Here is a 17772-nt window from a genome sequence, read left to right on the forward strand (position 1 = left end):
CTTTCTGCAGATTTTGAGCCCTATAAATTCATAGACAGTGAATTTCAAAACTGCTCATTTCTTCACAACAAGACAGGATGCCAGATTACTTTTGATGATGACTACAGTGCCTACTGGATTTACTTTGTCAACTTTCTTGGGACATTGGCAGTGTTACCAGGAAATATCGTGTCTGCTCTCCTGATGGACAGAATTGGGCGCTTAACGATGCTAGGTGTGTGCTCACACTCACAAGATGAAGAGCTACCCCTGTGATCTAGAGAGAACCAGTCTTCTACCTCATCCCTGTCCCTTAGAAATGCATGTTTGTAAGAAATCCCTTAGGCCTTTCATTAGGACTGAACTGGAGTGAAAACTGTATCTAATTAAAATTCATACGAGCAATCTCCATAAGTTACAAACTGAAATACTAGTGATACGTAACTAACATGTATTCTCCTAGTTAAGTAGATGAGTAAGGGATCCTGTGCATTTGTACTAGCCGCATTCACGAGCCGTGTAGGCCACCTTTCAACCATGTGGATGCACTTGGACTTAGTTCTATGGAGCCCAGTCTGAAGCTTCCCCATGGAACTATCTTCTTGAGAGAGCTCCAAGGCCCAAAGGTCCTCATCAGCTGAGATGGCAGGAAACACTCCAACTGTTATCCTCTCTTGGCAGGTGGGTCCATGGTGCTCTCAGGGATCAGCTGCTTCTTCCTGTGGTTTGGCACCAGCGAGTCCATGATGATAGGTATGCTGTGTTTGTACAATGGACTGACCATCTCAGCGTGGAATTCTCTCGATGTAGTCACGGTGGAACTGTACCCCACAGACCGCAGGTAGGCTGACACGGGACCAATGAAAGGTTGTTACAGAAATCAGCCACTCCCACGGCAGTGAAAATCCACAGAATATCTAGCTTATGAACTTGTAGGTTTTGCTTGTATCTTTTAAAAAGGTTCTTGGCAGGAGTTCATGGGGCAGTGGAGAAATTTAATTACATCTGTGGTCTAACGTGTTGGCTAACAATAACAGGGAGCTGTAAAATCACAGTGAACATTAGGATTTAATAGCCTATCTCAGCCTCCATTATGAGTACTTATCAGTCCTGAGAAGGTCATTACCTTACATTTGCAGGTCCTTGTCCTAGCAACTACAAAGAGGTTTCTAGAAGGTTTCTAGACTCTTGACCTTTCTAGTCTGTTGGAAGAAAGCCTAACATATTGATAATTATCAAAAGAAAGCTGGAGACATGGCTCAATGGGTAGAGCCATGCCAAGTGGGAAGACCTAGAACCCACATAAATCTGAGCACAGCAGCAGGTGTCTGAAATCCCAGTGCTCCTGGTGGGAGGGGCGAAAGCAGGAGAATCCCCAGAAACTCCCAGGCCAGCCAGCCTGGGCAAACTGCATGGAACAGTAAAACAGTCAGGGCAAGCAGAAAGAGAGGAACAACGCCTCAAGTTGACCTCTGACCTCCACAGTACACTCCGGCTTGCACATATTTGTGCTCACATGAACACACACATACATACATACATACATACATACATGCACACACACATGTACATACATATGTGCACACACATGCACCCAAGCACATACACAAACACATGGTCACACACACTCTTTCTTTCTAAGAAAAAGGTTGGGGCTGGAATACTGAGTCACACAGTCACCAGAGGAGACATGGATGCCTTGTGCATCATATCATCATATCAGTGGAACTCTGCAGCTGAATAATTACATTCAAAGCATTACAATCCTGCTTTGCCATCTGACATGAGATGAAACATATGCCCTGTGCCATCTTTCATCCCATGCAAAGTCCTGTGTTTTATCGCCATGGAAGTAAGTCCACTGCACTGGAATATGCTGTAGCCTTCGATAAAAAGGACAATCTCATCCCCCTATAAAAGGACCACACTGAGACATTTGAGCTCTTGATTTGTTACTGATCCTATGACTTGATTTTGTCAGTTTATTACACCCCTGGGTATATCCTGTACAGGGAGGACTTACACATTTATTCTTCAGGAACATCTTTACAGCATTTCTTAGTATAAAGGACCTATTTTGGTCCCCATATGTCTAACTTCCTATAGAACATCCAAAACCCAAGGCCCTAAAAGACTACTTGTCAAGCATTCTCATTCACATCCTTAGTAAATCCTCCATCATTTTCTCCAGCAGTGAGAACCATACAGTCTGCACACAGCATCCCCTGGGTCATCCACCCACCTCCTATGCTCACTCTCTGTGTGGCAGGAGGTCACTGAGTTTCCTTCATCAGCATCGCATTTTAAAACCTGGGCCCACCAGGCAGTGGTGGCACACACCTTTAATCCCGGCACTTGGGAGGCAGAGGCAAGTGGATTTCTGAGTTCGAGGCCAGCCTGATCTACAGAGTAAGTTCCAGGACAGCCAGGGCTACACAGAGAAACCCTGTCTTGAAAAAATAAAAACCTGGGCCCACAAAATCCACACCCTCTGTCTTAAAGCCAGGCTGAGAGAGCCTCCTTCCTGTTTGTTTTACATCGTGAGTTTGATGAAATTTTAGATTAAATCACATGTCACACAGCTCATAGGAGGGTGACAGATGGATATTCTCTTTGGGAGGGGCACTGGCTTTGAAAGAGAAAGGAGAGAAACACCAGGATTGAGTAACCCTTTCCTTTGAATAACCTTGGTCTGCCTCGGTTCAGAGGTTGGAAAGGTGAAACACCAAGGAAAGGAAAGGGAAGCTTGCTCTGTGTGTTCTCCTGGGTCCTCTGTGAAAGGAGAGGGCAGGAAGGAATCGGATGTGCAAGGCCTGGGGAAGCCCTGCATAATGGTTCCTCTCCGGGAAGGACAGGCATATGTCAGTTACATGTCAGTTACATGTTCATACAGTTACAGCGTGGTCCGGCTGTTACTGGGAGAAGGAATGTGGAAGTTGCTGTGTCTTCTTGGAAGAGCAGTATCTGAACTTGGGCTTGAAGAATAGTGGGTTACAGGCACACAAAGGATAGGCAGAGCAGGTAGTCGGCAAAATGCCACCTGCAAAGCCCTAGAAGGAAGAGAGCTAGCGAAGTCCAGCAGAAGGCAATGCATTGATCTTCCTATGAGGACAGAAGAAGGGACCTACAGAGACACGGGCAAACCAGCCATAGGTTAAGAGTTCACTCAACACCCAGAAAGGAGACAGGAATCTCACTTGCATTGCATCCTAAGGAGGAAGACATAATCTAGAGAAAATGTAGATGGGGAAAAGGAGAAGTCAGAATTCCATGTGTTCTTGGATATTCGGGGTTGCGGGGGAATTACATGCTTGTCTACACATTGAAATGAGGGAAGGAGGTTCCCAAAGGGGATCCTTGTTTCAGTTTGAAGAGTGGTTATGTCATGCTGAGGCAGGGACACTCAGGGAGCAGAGCCTTCAGACTGCAGTTAGGGAGATAGAGGGTTCCATTTGGAGGAGGTTGAATTTTCCTGTCTGCATGGAGCTGTCCAATGGGCATTTGAATATTTATGTTGGAAGCAAAATGACACCTGAGCTAGGGAGAGAGCCCACTGACTCATTGATCCAACAGATACTTAGGGAATGCGTGTCCTGGGCCCCGAGGGGGGTTTCAGTCCCTGGGATACAGTGGTTGTCAGAGAGAAGCCAAGGCTTAATGGAGCCTACACAGTATTGGAGAAGACAATCAATAAACTACTAGCTAAGTAGACCTAGTGTATCAGTTGGTACTGAGTGCTGTAGAGGAAAGCGAAACTGTCCAGGGACAGAGAGATTGCAGGTGGGAAGGAGAGCTGTGACAGTAACTGCATCGTCCAGGGAGACATAGATCCTGTGAGGTGATAGTTGATACTTTGGAAGAGATCTTTCACAGCACAGGTGACAGTGAATGGCAAGGCCCTCAGGGTAGGAGGCGAAGGGACCAGTTGGAGGAGTGGCTACACCAGGTTTATATGCCATTCAATGCCCCCATCCTTTTATTTTTAATCCCCCTTTGTTGTCAAAACTGTAGACTTCTCTCAAATCCTAAGTGTAGCCCAGTGGCCTTGTATGCTCTAGTACACTTTGCTTCTAGGCCAGCAGGGCTGCAGGCTTGCCAGTGGCTTTCTGCTGCCACCGTGTGGCCATGGCAGAGCCCACACGTCATCCTTCATGGGTCCTGATGTGTCCTTCATCCTCTTGGCTCTCCATCCCTGGACCTCAGGCCAGGAATCACACGTGGAAGGTGAGGTAACCTGTGCTCACACAGCATCACTCAGGCCCCTGAGCAGGCCTGTCTTCAGGGTTTACGTCCTTCCTGCAGAGAGTTCCTGCCTCTCCCGGCCACTTCTCACGTACACAATTCAGCTAGGAGGAGGAAACTCCTGGCAGCTCACACCTGCCACCCACCCCCAGCGAGCCTTGATGGCTTGTGCTGTCACCCCGATCCATGGGAGTTTTCTTTCTCAGTGAGCTAGCATCAGACCACTCACCAGAGCTAACTCCCTAAGTTCTTCCCTTCAGGACTGCTGCTGTTCAGACAGATGTTTCCACTTCCTTCCCAGAGCCAACCTGCAGTCTTGACACTCTTACTGACCATCGTTGCGTGTGTAGGAAGACCACTCAGCTAGCCTGTGCTGCGATTGTTTGAGATATGGAATGAAGTAAACCTCATGCCGGGTCCCCTCTACTGACTGCCTTCTTGTCACCAACCCATGCACTCTCAGTTTACTGGTCTCTGGATGCCATGTCACTCGGTTAGATCTGTTTGCATTTTCCCATATGTTTACACTTTGGTCATTCAGCAGAGTCTTTCCTTTCATCTAGGGGGAGTGAGAGCTGCACATAGTGGCCTGTATCTGTAATCCAGCACTGGGTGTACTGAGGCAGGAGGATTGGGATTATAAATTTTAGGGCAAGATAAGCTATATAGGAAATTCCAGGTCAGCCTGAACTATGCAGCATAAACCTGTCCCTGAAAAAAGAAGGGGAGCAGATGGGGTGGGGAGCGGAAGGGGTGGGCAGTGGAAGCGGTGGGCAATGGAAGGGGTGGAGAACGGAAGGGGTGGAGAGCGGAAGGGGTGGAGAGCGGAAGGGGTGGGCAACGGAAGGGGTGGGCAACGGAAGGGGTGGAGAGCGGAAGGGGTGGAGAGCGGAAGGGGTGGAGAGCGGAAGGGGTGGGCAGCGCACGCTACCTCTATACACCGGAGCCTCACAGCTACATTGCTGTGGAGATGGATGCTGCTGCAGGTTAAAACAGGACAGATGAGGAGCAGGTGAGGAGAATAGTCATCCAGCCAATGCCTGAGCTCTATGAAGTCGCCTCTCTCTACTGCGGGTACTGACCAAGTCCTCACATCAAAGGGCCACAGACACGGAGATGTAGTAATAACACAAACACCAGCTTGTAAGCCCATTGGGTGTCTGAGTCCTTGTTCAAATTTGGGGTGCAGAGCATGTGTGCTCTAGGACCTGCAATCACACCAAGAAGACTACCATAGCTTGAGTCTGCCAGGCTCAAGGGAATACCTGATTGCCTGTTGTGCTAAGGGCAGGACATTGTTGCCAATCAACTGCATGCCCTCAACCCTATTCCTACCACCAATGAAAACCCATCCCCGTGCTTATTAGCATCCCCCCTCGTGCTGGCCTCCATGATAGATGCTTCTAGCGCGATCATTCCCTGCCTGCTGACTCCCGATGAACCAACCGCCTTTAAATTCTGAGCTGTGTTAGTGAACCACACCATAGAGTGCATGACAGTGGGACATTGGTGTCTTTACTGTTTACTGTCTGACTCGAACTAAAGCCATGGTTTCTTAAACATAGGACTGTGTCTTCCTTATCTGCTGAATCAATGAGCCCCAAGCTCCTATCTTAAGCTGAGCGTGGTGGCCCATACATCAGCACTTAGAAGTCAAAGGGAGGGGGAGCACAGCTCATGGACAACCTACCTTACATAGACTTTGTCTCAGACCAAAAAAAAATAAATAAATAAACAAAAACAAAAAACAAAAAAAAAAAAAACTAATACAAAAAAGTTTTATAGGAAAAAATTCACCTGCGAATGGACTATAGTGTCCTCTGTGTCTGAGGCCGTTCAGACCTGTTGTGAGCGCGTCTCTTCGCTGACCCCTCAGTGTCCCATGCCACTTCTGCCACCTGCTCCTTGATCTCTGGACCCATGGCTGTCAGCTCCCTTCCTCACATCGCACTGCCTGCTAGGTCCTGCCGCCCCGCTGCCCCAGTGGAGGAAAGGAAACTTCTGAATGCAGGTGCAGTTCCTGTTGGAAATCAGCTGGACGGCTGGGGCAGTCCTTCTACCTTCCAGGACCCTGTTTCGCTCCCCATGAACTGGACAGGGAATGAGGTGCTGTGTGGCGAAGTTAAGACATTAACTTTACCCAGAGCTTGCACCCTAAAGAGTAGTTAGTTATTCTTCCTTCCTTGCAGAGGAGGGAAGGAGACCCTGTCATGAAAGTAGCTTATCCAGGGCCACCAAGCCTCAGACAGGTGACAGGTGTAGGTAGCTCTCTGCCTTCCCAGGAGGCTTGGAACACAGAGTGGAGTCTGTTCAGGAAGCTTTCCTAGGGCCAGCCAGGGAGGGTGGCACAAGCCTGTAATCCCAGCACGTGAAAGGCTGAGACTGGAGGATTGCAAGTTGCAGAACTGCCTGGGTCACAGAGTAAAGGTCAAGGCCAGTCTGGATGACTTACTGATTAAAACAACAAGAAAATAACAAACAAACAAAAACCTTAAATCAAACCACAACAACAACAAAACCTACATAAAACCCAGAAGCTCACGGGTTACTGGGCCACACAACAGTGTGAGTGGTCCTTGACCTCAGATGAACCCCGACTTGCTGCCCTGCATTCCCTGGTCCCTCTATTCTCCTTCCCCCTGGCCTGGGCCCACACTTTCTAGCCAGGTTTATCAGATTCAGTGATAAGAAACAAAGGCTCCCATTATTGCCTGGGTTTCATGGGAATGCAGGAGTGAGTAACGGGAACAGGGACCTGTAAAAAGGAACAGGAAGTCCCTTGATGGTAGAGGGACTTTGGGATTGCATGGACAGCCACTTGGAGCTCAGCCCAACTTGTGGGGAGCACTTTCCACTTGAGGGAGTTAGGAAAGCAGGTTAGTTGGGGTTCAGGCTGGCATCCAGCCTCACTGAGGAAGATGCACCTCTTCTTAGCAAGACAAATATTTCCCATTAAATATCAGAACTCTGTGGAGGGACAGGTACACAGCTCATCGATGGCTACCCTGACTCACATATGCAAGGGTCTACACTGGGTTCAATCTCCAGAGCTCATACAGAGACAATGAACAAGCAACTGCACTCAGTGTTCTGACTTGAGAAGTCAGACTTGTCATTTTCTCTGAAAAAAAAAAAGGGACAAAAAGCAAGATGGTATTTTAGCATCAAATAAACAGACATCATCTAACTAATACCTAAGAAAAGGTCCAAAATTGCCCACTTAAATGCTTTCAAAAATCTACTTCTGATGTCTTTGGAAGTTACTCATTTACTGAGTATCCCAGGCATCCTTATGCCTCTGAGGAGGGCTCATGGTGATCCCCTGCAAGGGCTAGGCAGCCAGCCCCTCCAGGTGTAGCCAGCCTATGGGAGGCTAACTCCTGGTCAGGAGATGCGTTTGAGAGAATCTCAGTGTGGGCAGAAGCCTCAAGGAAGGAACCCTGCGGAGCCAAGAGAGAGGAGACCTTAGGAAGAAGCTGATGAGGAGGGAGCTAGGTTAGGGAGACGCTGAGGGTGCTTGGTAAAGTAACTAGATACGACACGACATGTGAAACGCAGACTGCACAGGAGCAGGAGCCAGCTTGGTCGTTCCTGGCCTGGAGTCTTCACGCTCTGAAGCTGTGGCAGGCTTGTTGCTGGTTAGTCTGGGCTGCACAGAGGCTGGGTCTAAAACAAAACAAAACCACACCACCAAACCCAACAAATCAGAAGGTGGAGGTGGGAAGGGTGGGGGTCGTGAGAATATATAGTAAGACTTTTTTTTTCTCACTACAAAAATAATAATAGCAACAATACAAGCAAACAGAAGCAGGAACACAGCTGGGCGTGGTGGCACGTGTACCTTAATCCCAGCACTCGGGAGGCAGAGGCAGGCAGATCTATGGGTTCAAGGTCAGCCTGGTCTACAGAGTGAGTTCCTGGACAGCCAGAACTACATGGAGAAACCCTGCCTTGAAAACAAACAAACAAGCAAGCAAAACAAAAACAACAACAACAAAAAAGCTGGAGTACACTTAGAAGAGAAGCCCTCCCCCCCACCTTTGCTCTCTTCCTTCTCCCCTCCCCCTCTCCCTTCCCCCTCTCTCTGCCCCACCCATCTCATAGCCTCCAGTCACCACTAGGCAGCATCCTCAACCCTCTTCCTGGCTGCTCTAGCCTGCCCGATGCTCCCTAAGGAACACAAAGTCTGTTGTGTATTTTGAGTGTTAATTGCAGTTATCATTGATGTTATGCTGAGCTTGGAAGCCTCACTAGCCAAGGGTGCAGTTAGAGAAATGATGGTTGCATACTAAACAAAACATCCAAACACAAACGACATGAAACAAAGCGTTATGTGGGTGATTTTGTTTGTTTGCTTGCTTGCTTTTTGTTTAAAGAAAGCAAAATTGAAAGAAAAAAAAAGGCTCTGCTTGCATGACTGGAAACAGGTAGAAAAGGATACGGGAGAAAATGATTTGTTGGTGGAGGGGAAAGGTATGATTTCTTTTGTCACTTCCTCTGGTGTTTAACAGGACACCCAAGTCAACGTTAAAAGGCACCCATCCCTGGGAAGGTGACAACGTCCTCAGTCCTGGGCATGCCTTGTGGTCCCTGAGAACTTCTGAAAAATACCCATACCTAGACCCATATTTGCATTTTGTCTTGTGGTTTTGCTTTGAAACAGGGTGTCACTCATGTAGCTCAGGCTGGTCCTATATGTGTTATGTTGCTCAGGCTGGTCCTATATATGTTATGTAGCCCAGGCTGCCCTAATCTTGCAGTCCCTCCACCACTGCCTCCCATGTGCTGGGTTTATAAGCGCATGCCACTGTCACGTCCACCCTCGCCAGCAAAGAGGACGCAACACCAGGAAACCTTGAGTTAAGCTTATTTCTTCTTTTGGTAGCCCTGGGTTCTCTCCCAGCCTGGCCTCCTTATAAAGCCTACTCAGCCCCGTCTGCCAAGGGAGATAGCCAGCTGTTTCCTCATAGGCCAACTAAGGGAGTATTTCATTAGCATGTAAGTGTGATAAAATACAGCACACTGCGCATGTACTCAAGTGATTTACCACCAGGGAGCTGCATGTGGCCAGCGCCATCTTGTAACAGAGAAGAACAAAGGGTGGCTTACTACATGCCACCATATCCGGAGTCACTGCTCTTTGAAAAGCTACAAGGTTGGGTGATATCCAACAGCTGAGTGTTTGTACCTGCCCGCATGTCTTAGATCAGTCAGCTTGCCATCCTAACCCCAGGTTGACAACAGCAATGTGCAAAGACAGGAAACATGCGCTCCGGGCTGGAGCGAGATAGCCCATTTGGCATTAAAGACGTCTTTAGGGGTGTAATAAGGGGGACTGAGTGGGAACCGTGACATAAGACAAATGAATATTGGGAAGGAAGAACAGCCTGACCAGATGTCATCCTTCAGCAGGGTAATCTCCAGCTGTCCCAACAAGGCCAGTCCTGTTCTCATGTCCCTTCTGAGACATCTTCCCGACTGCACCCACCCAAAGAAAGACAGCCGTCAGCTCTGTAGTCAGGGCAGCACAGGGCAGCGCTCGCACAAGTGAGATGCGCGGTTGCTCGATGCTTGGCGTGATGGTGCACACCTGTAATCTCAGCACTCAAAACGTGGAAGCAGGAAGCTGGAGAGTTCACGGAGAGCCTGGCGCATACACGCATGAAATAGAAAAGGTGCTTAGTGAGTGATCATTAAGTGAGTATAAATAAATGCGTAGGGGAACCCGCTCATAGGACTGCACATAAGATGAGTTTGCGTAACAAACACTTGAGGGCTTCTAGGCCAGTTAGCGTCTGTGAAATCAAGCAGGTTCAGTGTCAAAACAGCTCTGAGCTGACCTGGGAAACTGGCCTTTCTTCACAGAATTGTTTCTGAGACATTACATATAATGAAACTTGTGTGTTTCAAATAACCCGTTTCCAGATGAGTGTTTACATCCCAATGTAGCCTCGATTTAAGCACAGCCTGTACTTTTCCAAATGCCCCATGCTGAGTCTTGAGTATTCTTTTTATAACTTCTGTGGATCACTTGATGATGCTGACTAGGGGAAAAAAAAAAACCTCTCCCTGCTCCTTCCAGAAGCTTCGCCTAGAAGAGAAGGCTTTCCCTTTTTCTCTCAGCAGGTGACATCTGTGAGAGGAGCTTGAGCCCTGCTATCCCAGACCTTTACAAAGTGCAGCAATTACTTTTCCCCTAACAACTTTATCAGTATGCAGGGCAGGGATTCAGTGTCAAAGCAAAGGCTAGTGGTGCTTCACACACACACACACACACACACACACACACACACACCAGTCATGACCCTAACTCCTGATTCTTTTTCTCCTTTTCATCCAAAACAGAAGCATCCCTCAGCAACAAGGTACAACGGAAGAAGCTATTAGGGCAGCCCCAGTCTTTCTCCATCCACAATGGAGACAGCAATTGTCTTTAAATACCTCCATTAAATACAACCTCCATTAAAATACAGAATGGGGGAGGGAGGCTGGAGAGATGGCTCAGTGGTTAAGAGCACTGACTATTCTCCCGAAGGTCCAGAGTTCAAATCCCAGCAACCACATGGTAGCTCACAACCATCCGTAGTGAGATCTGACGCCCTCTTCTGGTGTGTCTGAGGACAGCTACAGTGTACTTGCATATAATAATAAATGCATGTTTGGGCCGGAGAGAGCAGGGAGTGAGCAAGCAGGGTTGACTGAGTGTTTCAGAGGACCCAGGTTCGATTCCAGTGCCCAACAAGCGCCTCACAGTGGTCTCTAACTCTAGTTCTAAAGGGTTAGATGCCCTCTTCTGGCTTCCATGGACATTGCATACCAGTGACACAGATACACACATGAAGGCAAAATACACATACATAAAAAATAATAAAACAATTAAATTTAATCAATTGAATCCTAAAGCAATGTAACTAAACTAGAACCCACTAAATTGTGAAATCTTCCAAAGAACCAGTCACATTTCAGACTCGGGGAGGGGACACAGTAGAGTTTATGGGACAAGGACAGAATGAGGCACGGGGTAGTGTAAGAAAAGGATATATGTGTCATAGGTGTGTGTCAGCAATAATAGACAACAAAGTCTGGCTGGAAGAAGCAGAAAGGGCAGAGAGAGAGAGAGAGAGAGAGAGAGAACACCATTTCACTCTCCTTTTGATAAAGCCTGGGTAAAAGGCAGTAGAAAAAGATCTCAGTCTGAAAAAGAATACAGGGGCCAGCCTGATGCCGAGAAATCAAGCGGAGACCCCCGGAGCTTGAGTCCCTGTCCTCAAGGGCCAGGGAAGCATGAGGTGACCTGCAAAAGCAATCCCTTACTTTAAGGGAAAACAGGGATGACTAGAATGAAAGCTTTACTTCAGAGAAAGCAGATAGCCCCCAGGGAGACACGCTTCTGAAGTGGATTCTGTAACACAGCTGGGCCTCGGATGCGCTGAACATCACACTCTCCAGCTGCAGATATTTGAAGGAACAAGACAAGTACAGAGAGAAGGGCGGGCACGATTTCTCCAGTGCTGACACCAGACTTCATTTGAAGTACAGCTTCAGCTTGGGAAACGAAGACAGAGGGTATCAAGAAATAAGAAGTCTTCCTTTTAGAGTCCTCTCATACCAGAGGCTCCCAAAGCCATCCCTACCACCCAGACATCAACAGCTATCCCATCCCCAGCTCCAGGTCCAGTGGTGTGAGGAGATATCGCTCCACATTTTTTACCCTGTTCTGGGTCACAGCAGAGGGTCGTGGCTTGGTGACATAGGGTTACCCTAGCCCAGATGTTAACCCTATGAGAGTTGTTCTACAGCTGGGGAGCCCTAGATGTCATGACAAGAAAATGTTTTCCTTTTTCTTATCAGCGACACACACGCTCTAGCTGTTTTCCCCAGCAGGATGTACGTTATCTTAACACCAGAAGATGAAGGTGGTGGCTCGTGACAGTTTGTCAGGCAAAGGACCAAGGGGAGCCAGGGCTTGGGGGGGGGGGGGGGGGAAGGGGAGGACGCTGGGGGAGGGGGATGAACAAGCAGCACTCAGCAGGTTTTTAAGACAATAGATTACGTTGAGTGCTGCCATATTGTTGGGCAATTATGTCATCTTCTATTCATCAAACCCTACAGGATGCACAACACCCGGAGTGAGTCCTAGTGTTGGTGGTGAACGTCCACTATTGACGATATTAGTTAAGGCTAGCCCATCAAAGCATCTAGACAGAATGGGGCCAGGAGGTTCTGAAGCAGCAGGGTTTGTTTGTCTAGGATAAGGACGTACATGCTAAGGACTTGTCTAAGCTCCAATTGAGGATGAGGTCTGGCTAGAGAGACATGCAGAGGGCAGATTTAGCAGAGAGATAGCAAATCTTGTTCTCTTTTCTGATGGCTAGGCGAGGGAAGGCAGGAAACCCTTGCTCTCTCTACACCAGAGCTCTATGAGGAGAAAGCAGACATGTAGTTTCTCTACTGATTTTGGATTTTCTTGTTGTTGTTGTTGTTGTTGTTGTTGCTGCTGCTGCTGCTGCTCTTTTTAGATGTGTCTGAGCCAGCAGGATCATTGGTAGAGTACAGGAACACCCAGACTGGCCTCCCGAGCTCACAGGGGTGAGGCGGCCTTGGGGATGTTGAGTCTCCTTCAGTGGCATATCAAGAGGCTGGATGCAGAGGAACCACAATGCATTTCTCAGATTCTAAAAACACGCAGTGCAGGAAGTATCACTGATGAGCAGTTGTCAAAGGAAACCCCACAAGGACTTCCAAGTCAGTCACAGAAAGGTAGGTGTGTGCTAACCGCTTCAATCTGCAGCACAGAAGATTCAATTTCCTTTGTGGGTTAAATGAAAACATATCCTAAAAATGCTGCACATTTAATCTGCCTTTAATCCCCACTGACTCTCAGCAAGAGGCCAGAAAACAGTGTACTGACAGGGCCAGAAGGAAATTTACATACTCTCATGATGTCAGTGGTAGATGTAAAATCATGGGAAAATCAACGTTTCCTGTCCGAAAGGAAACACCCAACCCGTGAACACTAAACAGATGAAGATTTTTCCTTTCCAAAGAATATACACGTCTGGGCTGAGAGTGAAGCTCAGTGATAGGACACAGCTTAGTGTGTCTGAGGCTGTGGGTTCAATCCCCGGAGGGAGGAAAAAAGGAAAGAAGTGGAAGAGGTAAGGGAGGGGAAGGAAGCCGATGCCAAGAGACAGGAAGGGGAGGGACCTCACACGTCTGCGCATCTTAGATGCTAACACACAACAGACAAGATCTTTAGGCCCACGATCTGATTCTCTGTAACATAGGTCTATCTCCCACAGAGAATTCCCATAAGGAAATGATTGTGTGTGTGTGTGTGTGTGTGTGTGTGTGTGTGACATGTGTGTGTGTGCATGTGTTATGTTCACGTTCACATATATGTGGAGGCAAGAGGAGGACACTGGGTATCATCTCCCTGTATTATTTCCCTCTTCTTTCTTTCTTGCTTTCTTCTTTTTTCCTCCCTTCCTTCCTTCCTTCTTTCTTTCTTATTTTGTCATTGAACCAGGAGTTCACTGTTTCTGCTAGGCTGACTGGTTCCCAGAATCTGCCTTCCTATCTCTGCCCCCACCCCTCCCCAACGTTGGAGTTACAGACACGGGAAGCCGTGCTTTTGTTATGTGTGCTCTGAGGGTTGGAATCCAGGTCCTCTCCCTTCCCAGTCAGCACTCACCTGTACTGAGCCATCTCCCAGCCCGTGGTGACACTCCATTAGCTCCTTGCTCATTCCTAATGCTGAACACCACTAACCTGAAAGTCCATATGCTTGTGAGGTTCAGACTCTAAAGCACTGTGGACTGCGAGTTTCTGGATGAAAGTGTTCGGCTAGGAATGGCTATGCACATATTCCACATTCAAACCTGAAACAGTTAAGGTCCCACAGGTTCCAGGCCAGGCATGCTCAGGCTGCATTTGTTTTCCATGCACTAGCAGAAACGTTAGGGATAAAAGTCTGCTGGCTCGCCTTCCTGGTGCCTAGAAGTGGAGGCCACACCTCATGAAAAGTCGGTCGACTTTAATTGTTTAAAAAAAATCAAGCAGGGTCTAGAGAGATGGCTCAGCGGTTAAGAGACCTGACTGTTCTTCCTGACGTCCTGAGCTCAATTCCCAGCATCCACATGGTGGCTCCCAACCATCTGTAAGGGGATCCATGCCCTCTTCTGGTGTGTCTGAAGAGAGCAATAGTGTATTCATATACACAAAATAAATAAATAAGTGTTCTAAAAACGAAGCACATTATACCGACCTGGTAGCAAATACCCTATACTCACAGTTCTCAAGAAGCTGAAGCAGGAGGATGCTAAGTTCAGTGCTAGCTGATTCCCCCAAGGTCTCTGATCTCCACATACACACTAGATGAATAAATAGATGAATAATTTTATTTTATAAAAATAAAATCTAGGAATATTCATTTAGATAACTAATAAGAAGAAAATGAAAATAAAATAAGTCTAATGAAACCCATTGCCATATCGCTATCATTAGGGTAAAGCGTCGGAAGGTACCTGGGTGGGTCTCGGTATGCCGCTAAGGGATCTCTGTGCAACAAACCTAAGGCAAGAGGTTTGGGGGTACGGTAGTAAAAAACAGTCTCAGAGTGGGGACATCAGACAGACAGACAGAGAGACTTGGAGACAGTTAGAACGAGAGGGACAAAAGAGAGAGAGAGAGAGAGAGAGAGAGAGAGAACGCACAGTGATGTTGAGAGGTACCTTTTAAAGGGTACACGTGTTGCACAGCAACTCTTAGCAACGGTGAGAACTCTTACGACTGGAAATGCGCAGCCCCAGATGTTGACCTAAGTAAACTTGCAGGTGCTGAGTCGCTGAGAGGCAGGCTGATCTAGCAGACCTGAGAGCCTGCTAGATTGCCCAGTCCCCCTCCCCGGGGTCTTCTCCGGGGACAGAGGAGATGCAGAAGCGAGCTGACTCCTACAGAAAGAGGCTTTAAGCCTGAATTTATCCTGAGAGGACCTGCATGGAGTGAAATTAACTTTTACTTAGTAGAACTGCCCTTCCAACACACACGCATTGGGCCAAGAAAGAGCTTGGTTTTTTTCTTCTGTGCCAAAATAAGAGTCAGTAGAGTGGTATGTACGTCATCCGGAGACCGGCCACGGCACTGACAGCTGGCTCCTCTGCCTCCGCGTTTGCTAACGAGCATTTAATTATCTACAGCGCAAGCCACGTAAAGACCATCGCGAATGACTGCATGGAACGTGTAAGTCTAGAGCCGGACTCCCGCGCCCCATTCTCTAAACAGCATCTGTGTTTCCGTCCCTTGCAGAGCAACGGGCTTTGGCTTCCTGAACGCACTCTGTAAAGCAGCGGCAGTCCTGGGAAACTTAATTTTCGGCTCCTTGGTCAGCATCACCAAAGCAATCCCCATCCTGCTGGCGTCCACCGTGCTCGTGTGTGGAGGACTCGTGGGGCTGCGCCTGCCCGACACACGAACCCAGGTTCTGATGTGACTCGACAAAAGCCATTCGCTTCTCCCACCATGGGTGGGTCCTATTGCCTGACTCAAGGCTTCAGAGTTTTTATGTATAGAACGGTGGCCAAATACCAGAACACAAACTTTTGCTGTGACGTATGATGTAGTTGCGTGTTGTCTTCCCCCTCCAGTGTGATTTGCAGGATTCCCTGCCCCCCATGCTTTGTTATCTTTTCCTAACTGTGACGTTCCAGCTTCCCAGTGACCCATGGAAGTGTTCCAAAAATGTCCCAGTCGCCCAGGCTTTCTGAGGACTACATTCACCAAGAATCTAAAAAGCCTGTGCTGGTGTAAGAAATAGACCCTGCTCCTGACGCTCTATTAACAGGAAGTTTAAGTTGGCATAATTGAGTTTGTGCTGAGAAAAGGGATTTCTTTTTCTTTCTTTTTTTTTTTTTCATACAGAGTGATATTTCCTGTTTACTTAGAAAAAGGACAGCCAGCCACTCTTGCTGCTACAGCAGGGTATTACAAGAAAATTAAGTGACACCAAGCACTTCTGGGTGGGGGCTCTTTCAGGCAGGACTATTAAGGTGATTTTGCTAACAAGAAAAATTTTAAATCTGTCCCCAGTTGGCAACAAAACCCTACTTGAGCTGAAGGAGGCAGATTTTACATATAAATTAGTAATAAGTTCACAACCAAAGCTATTTGGAAATGCAGAAGGGAACTTCTCTCATACCCTTGAGTGTCAACACCACCCACCCTTCTTTGACCAACTGTCCACTGTCTCTTTTTAGCCAAGTCTCTACATCAGGTTGTGTCCTTCCAGCATACCCAGGCTGTGGGCCAGCTGTCAGTTAAATGACCTTCTAGTCTCTTGCTGGGTGCCCCTCCCCCAGGGCCATCCTTTTACACATCTTTGAAATCTGAAACCTCCTTGTAGATTTGCAGCCTGTGATAACAACCAGTGTAAGGCTCATATTTAAACAGCATTCTTTTTAACTGCCTCTGTCTTGTTGGAGGGGGATCCTCTTTGCTTATTTTAAGCTTTTCTCGCATGACCACAGCCCTGGAGCTTCCAGAAAAAAAGGAAACTTCTGTTTCCACGAATCATTATGTACAGAGATGTCCCAGCTCCCTGGAGGCCCCTCTGCCCTGATCCCTCCTGGAGCTCAAATTCTGCGAAAAGCTCTTTGAACAACATAAGCCACTAATCCACTGTCCCCATCAAGGACTGCAGGCTTGGTAGAGGGGCAGCCTCCAGTTAGGATGGGAAGGTGCAGAGAGAAATTGGTTCCCTGCAGATCATATGAGTACTCAGAGCCTGGACATCAAGGCTATGAAAGCAAGTTCTGCAGAGATGACCAGAACAAGGAACATTTTGGAAGCGTGATTGATTTGAAAGACACCAACAATGCAGAGCCAGAACAGAACTCGCTTCTGTTTCTCATCGGGAAAACAAACCTGTATTTCAAAAGCCTAAGAAGGTATCTCTGTGCTTTTCCATGCAGGCTCCTTTCTCTCTCCTATTTGCACCATGATTGTCTTAGTTTTGAAAAGACATGTTTGAGGCCCAGAGCAGATCTTTTGGTCGAACATGGCATGCAACAGAATTGCTACAAAAGTAGGATGTGAATTCCTATCTTCCAAGTCAACACACACACACACACACACACACACACACGCAAAGGCATTGCTTTCTCTACTCTGGTGTGGTATGGTAGTGATCTTACTGGAGAGCCTTTATTCTCAAATTGTCTCTGCTACCTGATTCATAGTCTAGCTACATCAAGTACATTCCAAACTGCAAGACATACTTATTCAGAATTTTATCTGGATGCTGGGTAGGGTCAGCATGGGATGATCCAACAGAACCCTTCTTTATAGGACCATCTGCCCCCTTCAGAAGAACTGTTTCTGTCACCTACCCCATGCTTCCCGAGCCCCATGTAGTTTGTTCAGGTATAACTGGAGGTTAACATACAACTGTGAGATTCTACAGAAGCCCAGTGGTTGTCCGGGGCCTTGACACCAGGGCAGACTTCTGCCATCCCATGTCATTCATGCCCAGGAAAAGGAAATTGAAAGCAGTTT

The 17772-nt window shown here is 47.6% G+C and overlaps 1 protein-coding gene across 6 annotated transcripts in view; it reads left to right on the top strand.

The window, feature by feature from the left end:
- Sv2c (synaptic vesicle glycoprotein 2C) overlaps positions 1-16411 on the top strand; it is a 185536-nt gene extending 169125 nt beyond the window's left edge. For 5 of the 6 annotated variants that reach the window (XM_052159619.1, XM_052159620.1, XM_052159618.1 and 2 more), the window contains 3 exons: positions 11-214; positions 661-820; positions 15529-16411. In XM_052159619.1, coding sequence (XP_052015579.1) covers positions 11-214; positions 661-820; positions 15529-15712 — 548 coding nt within the window. In that variant the 3' untranslated portion in view covers positions 15713-16411. Of the gene's footprint in view, positions 1-10; positions 215-660; positions 821-4522; positions 4890-15528 lie in introns of those variants that run through there. The other variant, XM_052159624.1, reaches the window with a different exon arrangement.
- Positions 16412-17772: the final 1361 nt, after the last annotated feature.

Source organism: Apodemus sylvaticus, chromosome 16 (assembly GCF_947179515.1).
Source record: "Apodemus sylvaticus chromosome 16, mApoSyl1.1, whole genome shotgun sequence".
In the NCBI taxonomy this organism is placed as follows: Eukaryota; Metazoa; Chordata; class Mammalia; order Rodentia; family Muridae; genus Apodemus; species Apodemus sylvaticus.